Source organism: Suricata suricatta, chromosome 5 (genome assembly GCF_006229205.1).
Source record: "Suricata suricatta isolate VVHF042 chromosome 5, meerkat_22Aug2017_6uvM2_HiC, whole genome shotgun sequence".
Classification (NCBI taxonomy): Eukaryota; Metazoa; Chordata; class Mammalia; order Carnivora; family Herpestidae; genus Suricata; species Suricata suricatta.
The window spans coordinates 86,250,988-86,256,987 of NC_043704.1; the positions used below are offsets into that span (position 1 = coordinate 86,250,988).

Sequence of the window (6,000 nt, forward strand, 5' to 3'; positions counted from 1 at the left end):
ATCTGGGTGGCTGAGTCGGTTAAGCTTCTAACTCTTGATCTCGGCTCGGGTCATGATCTCACTGTTCACGGGATTAAGTGCTGCATCAGGCTCTGCACAGACAGTGCTGAGCCTGCTTGGGATTTTCTCTCTCTCTCTCTCTCTCTCTCTCTCTCCCTCTCCCCAACTTATGCACTCATGCTGTCTCCCAAAATAAACTTTTTTAAAATGCTAATAAAAAATTAAATAAAAAAAAAAGAACTGACCAAGGCCTGAAAATAAGAAAATAAACTGAAAGGAAATACCCAAATTGTTAGAAGTGATTTGCCAAATGGTATTACTAGTGATTTTTATTTACTTCTCTAAGGTTTTCTAAATATGTCTTCTAAACATTTAAATAGAATCTAATTATTTAAATCCTTACATACCAGTTGGTTTATTTAACAAAAGTATTTGGACCAACCATATGTAAGATTTCGTATGGAACCCAAAGATGAGTAAGACATAGCTCTGACCTCAAACAACTGGAATTTGAGAACTAAGCCATGATTACAAATAGTTTCAACTTAGGTTCTTAGGTTCTTCTGAGAACTGGACTTCTAATAAGTGGTCTTATCAAAGCACTACAAAAAACAACATAGGAAGAAGACACATCCAAATTATTCTCCCCTCACAATTTTACCCATTAGAATTCCTATATTACAAATCCCTCCCTCTTGTAGCCCCCTAAAAAAACAACGATGCTTGCCTTATATAGCAATCACTCAACATAGGAGGACCTATAAGCAACTTGCTGTAACCCTCGACCTAACTGCATGTCCTGAATTTCCCAGATGCTAGAACTCTTAGGATTCAACCTGACCTGTGGAGAGGTTTATGTACTTGGCAGGGGCGGGAAGGTTTGGCACCAGGATCTGGGACTTCTGCAGCTACTTCTCTCTAATGAGTTAAAGATCAGCCCACTAATTTTAGAAGCAGGAAAATTATCCAAAATGTGAATCAAAAGAATCTTGACATGACCAAACTGTCAGCCCTCAATTATAAAGCAAATGAAAAACAAAACCTGTTCAATGGAAAAGGCATGGTAGACAAGAAGTACGCTGTATTTAGTGAAAACATCCTAGCCGACTAACTCTGAAGCAGGCTAAGTCAGTCCTAGAAAGAGAACAAAAGAAAAGACAAATGTCTTTGTACTTCTCTTTAAAAAATCATCTTACTTTAAAATAAAGAAGAAATAATGACTAAAGCTTGGAAAGATGAAGAAGATTGACTTAGATGTTGGTCTAGATCTATGCTTAGTAAACATTTTCAATGATGCCTAGAAGATGGATTCTTATGGTCGTTGCTCGGTATTTAAGTTTCAAGTATTCCTCCTATATGATTTCCCTTCTCCATCATAAAATAGTAGACAGAATTAACTATACAAACATGGCCAAAAACCAACATTTGAGAGCGTACAGTGTGAGAGCATAAAGAAAGCCAACTCTGAGGCTGACAGTATAAGTAGGAACCAAGTCTAATCCTTTGCTGTTAGTTGATACCACAGAACAGCCTTTAAAGCCCCTCTTCTTCATAATGAGCCCATTTGTTCTAAAATGACACTAACCTCTCATGAATTCTAGGGCTTCCCTCTACTATGGATTTGATTATCCTTGTTCACCTCACAGGTCCTGGTTCCTACCTCTGTCCTCTTAACCAAGAGATATACAGAAGATTATAAAAAGAGTGAACAGTAGCAACTAACTTTTATTAAGGCCTTACTGTATGCACTAGGCTAAATGCTTTATACATACTATTAACAAACTTGTGAGGGAGATACCCTGATTATCTTCAAGATGAGGAACTTGAAGCTGCTTGCCCAAGACCTCACAGCTAGTATGAGGCGGAATCAAGATTCAAATCTGAGCTGTGTCTGGAGCCTCCACCCTCCACCCTCGGAAAGGCACTGGTTAAATGAAGCGGGAGCCACAGCAAGTTCCCCAGGTCAGTAAAGGCACACTCACCTGCCCCGTCAGGAGTGATGGTTCCCAGTTTCACAGCCAGAGGGTAGCCCATGTCTCTGTAATGCTCCAGCGCATGGCCATTGCCCCCAGAGCTATCAAAGAACCACTTCCCACACAGCACGGAGCCATCGGTCAGGTTCAACCAGAGGTTTTCCCGCAGGTCACACCTGGCACACTTCCAACCACTGGAAAAGTCATTGAAAAGCAGTTGATATCGCTGGAACTCAGGGCATAGTTAGAAAACTAACACCTGAGAAAACAGAGTGTCTCAAGCTGAGGGTCACAGGAAATGGTCAGTGTAACAACAGAAAACAGTGCTTCCTTCCTCCTCTTCTCCCTTCAAAATATTAATGTCACCCCTCTCAGAGCAGCAGGACCAATCAATACCCTGTCTGCCTCCACAATGGCTCTTTTACTTTAGAAAACTGACATAGAACCTGAGGTTAGGAGGGGAGGTCATTTCCTTCAAAGTCCTATGTGAGGAACACTGGAGCTCAAATAAGTCTAAGACACTAAGGATCCCATGTACATAAACATATAAAGTTCTAAAGCATTACCCACACTTAGTAAAACTAGTTTAAACAAAATACTACTATGCAGCAAATCTGTATTAAGTAGAAAGAATGTCAACTCCACTGAAGGTTAAATGTCAGGTATGTGCCAGGCAGGTACCTTCTAAAAGTTTGATCACCTAATTCTAATAAACATCCTTCCAAATCAGTATTACCCAGCCCCATTATCAAAAGGAGAAACTAAAGTCCAGAAGTAGCCTGCCTTCCCCTAAGACCACACAGAATGGGAATGCAGTATAGGCAGGATTCAAAAAGAGTAGATACCCTCTGTGGCACCTGGGTGGCTCAGTCGGTTAAGCATCTGATTTCGGCTCAGGTCCTGATCTCAAGGTTCATGGGTTTGAGCCCCACGTCAGGCTTTGTTCTGACAGCTAGCTCAGAGCCCAGAGCCTGCTTCGGATTCTGTGTCTCCCTCTCTCTCTGACTCTCTCCTGGTCACGCTCGCGCTCTCTCTCTCTCTCTCTGTCTCTCAAAAATAAGTAAAAAAAAGTTTTAAAAAGAGTAGACACCCTCCTACTCCATCCACTCTTTGTCTCAAGTACCTGTTTCTGTAAACACAACAGACCTGATTGGAGATGCTAATGGAGTCCCAAAAAACATTCCAGCAAAAATGAGACAACCAAAGACTGTTATACGTTGGGCTCCCCTACAAGCAGACTCTGAAACAAAGATTTGAAAGTAAATAGCTTGTTGGGGAGGTGATCCCAAGAAGCACTGTAGGAATTTAAGACTGGAAAGGTCAGGAAGCCAGTCCAGGCATATCAACAAGCCGATGACCATCATGGGCACCTGGGGCTCAGGCCAGCTGAGGAACTCCACGAGACTGCCCAGGGTATTTATCCATCCACACCACAGCCACTGGTTGAGGGCTGTTCCAGGAGGACAGGAGGGGCATTAACTCTGTGGCATTTCTTTTTATTTTTTTAATTTTTTTTAATGTTCATTTTTGAGAGAGACAGAGACAGAGCATGAGCAGGGGAGGGGCAGGGAGAGAGGGAGACATAGAATCCGAAAGCAGGTTCTAGGTTCTGAGCTGTCAGCACAGAGCCTGACATGGGGCTCAGACTCACAAACCATGAGATCGTGACCTGAGCCAAAGTCGGACACTTAACCGTCTGAGCCACCCAGGCGCCCCAACTCTGTGGCATTTCTGACTGGCCCATGGCCAGCCTACCTAGCCTCAGGCAGCCACAGAAAGCCCTCAAGCAAAGAGTTGCAGGTACCTGACACCAGAAACCGAGCGGTGAGGATGGGCTCATGGGTATGGGTTTGACATGTGCAGCATTTACAAAGGTAAAGATGCTTCTAGAAAGAAGTTTGAGCTTATTTTTAATCAAAGGTATCTGATAAAAACATGTACAACTGCAATTCAGAGAAAAAGTAGAAAAGTAAATATTCTTTGGGCCAGTTTTAAGGGGTAAAGTCCACTTCACTAGCTGACACTCACCTGGGAGGAATCCTGACTCCATTGTCCAACTGGGTAAGGTTATTGGCATATTTGGATACTGGCAATTCGTTTTCCCACGTGTCTGGGTCCTGCTTTCTATATGGAGATTTAGAGCTGAGAACTGCATCACAAGCAATTGTTACCTGTAAGACAAACCCAGGTGTCATGTGTAAAAACAGTTGGAGAGAACAGCAACTTCTAGAAAATAAATTTAAAACTTTATTAATAAATATAGGCTAATCCAAGAAAATTCAGACAGCAGTTACCTTAAAAGCAAGATCCTAGTTGGCTGATTCCAGCACTTTGTCCATGAATCTAGCTGAGTTTAATCCCTAACCTGGAATGTGCAATATTATTGGTGATGGCACAAGATAGCAATAAACCAAATCCAGTTTGTAAACCCAAGCACAGGAGTCAGATTTAAGAATTTCTTAGCAAGCTGAGTGAAAAGTATATGGCGAACAGTTTATAAGAGTGACATTAGCTATAGGAATGCCTAGGAGTTACCCAAGCGGTGTGTTTTCCTCCTGACAAATATACACCCAGATATCTAACATCCTCCACTCATCACACAATGGCATGTGGTCAAGGGCATTTGAATGGAACGCAAGCAGCATGGCTCCATTTCTTAATCTGGTGCAAATGTGACCCTGGATGGGGACATGCCTGGGTGTTTCCGTGCCAGAGCAGCCGACATCATGAGCAAATCTGTGATGTCCAGCTTGGCACCAACTGACCACAAAGGAAGGGGATGCAGATTCTCCGCTTTCTACCAAACAGTTTTGATCCTGGATGTATGCCTATCATCACATTTGCCATTTACTTAATGCTATAAAAACTATCTCTAAACAGTCTTTAAAAACATAGTCTGATGGGAATGTAAAATGGTGCAGCCACTTGGCAAACAGGTTGGCAGTTCCTCAAATGGTTAAATATACCTAGGCATCAGATGGTTAAACAGAGTTACACCATAAAACCTAGCAATTCAACTCCTAAGTATATATCCTAGATAAATGAAAATATGTGTCCATACGAAGACTTACACACATGTCACAGAAGCATTATATTTATAACATCCAAAAAGCAGAAACAACCCAAATACCCGTTAATGATAAACGGATAAATAAAATACCATATGTCTACACAATAGAAGGTTATTCAACAATAAAAAAGAATGAAGTCCTGAGGACACTCCACAACATGAATGAATCTTGAAGATATATGTTAGGTTAAAAAAAGGCCAGCCACAAAGAACTATGTACATTGTATGATTTCATTTATATGAAAGGTCCAGAACAGGTAGTTCCATAGAGACAGACAGTAGATTAGTGATTGCCAGAGGCTGGGAGGGATCACAGGCTGAGGGGTGATGGCTGCAGGATAATGAAAATATTCTACAATATGATAGTAGTGATGGATGCCCAACTCTGAATATAATAAAAGCGAATGGCTGGTTTAAAATTTTTTTTCATTTTAGGTTTGTATTCTACATCCCTAAGTTCCTGCACAATTAGCTGAACTTACTGCAGAGCATTTTCCCCTGGGTGGCCCTGGAACTCATTAAGAGGCAAGGAAGGAAGTTCCCTCAGCTGCCATCCCCGCCCTCCCAACCCATGAGCAATCCCTATCACTCCTACATCCAATGTCTGTTTGGAACCTTTCTCTTCTCAACTTCAACCACACTCATCTTGTCCAAGCTACTAAAACAGCTCACCCAGCTGGCTACACAGCAGCCTCCCTGTGGCTTCCTCTCTCCCACGCCTGCCCCTCCTGCACATAGCAGCCAGAGTGGTCTGCTGTGAACATCAAATCCTATTTTTCCATGGCTTACTACTCTGCAAGCTACTACCAAGTGATGACTCAGAACACAGCACCGTCAGGAATAAGGAAGAGGTCTCTGACTTCAAAAAAGTCATACTCCGGGAGCCTGGGTGGCTCAGGCAGTTAAGTGTCCGACTCTTGATTTCCACTCAGGTCATGATCTCATGGTTGGTGAGAT

The 6,000-nt window shown here is 42.3% G+C and overlaps 1 protein-coding gene across 1 annotated transcript in view; it reads right to left on the reverse strand.

Annotated features, from left to right (window-relative positions):
- Positions 1–6,000, reverse strand: part of USP13 (ubiquitin specific peptidase 13) — a 120,422-nt gene that overhangs the window by 63,754 nt on the left and 50,668 nt on the right. Inside the window, exons 5-6 of the mRNA XM_029939833.1 lie at positions 4,002–4,144; positions 1,983–2,167 (exon numbers count right to left, since the gene is read on the reverse strand). Coding sequence (XP_029795693.1) covers positions 1,983–2,167; positions 4,002–4,144 — 328 coding nt within the window. The remainder of the gene's footprint in view (positions 1–1,982; positions 2,168–4,001; positions 4,145–6,000) is intronic.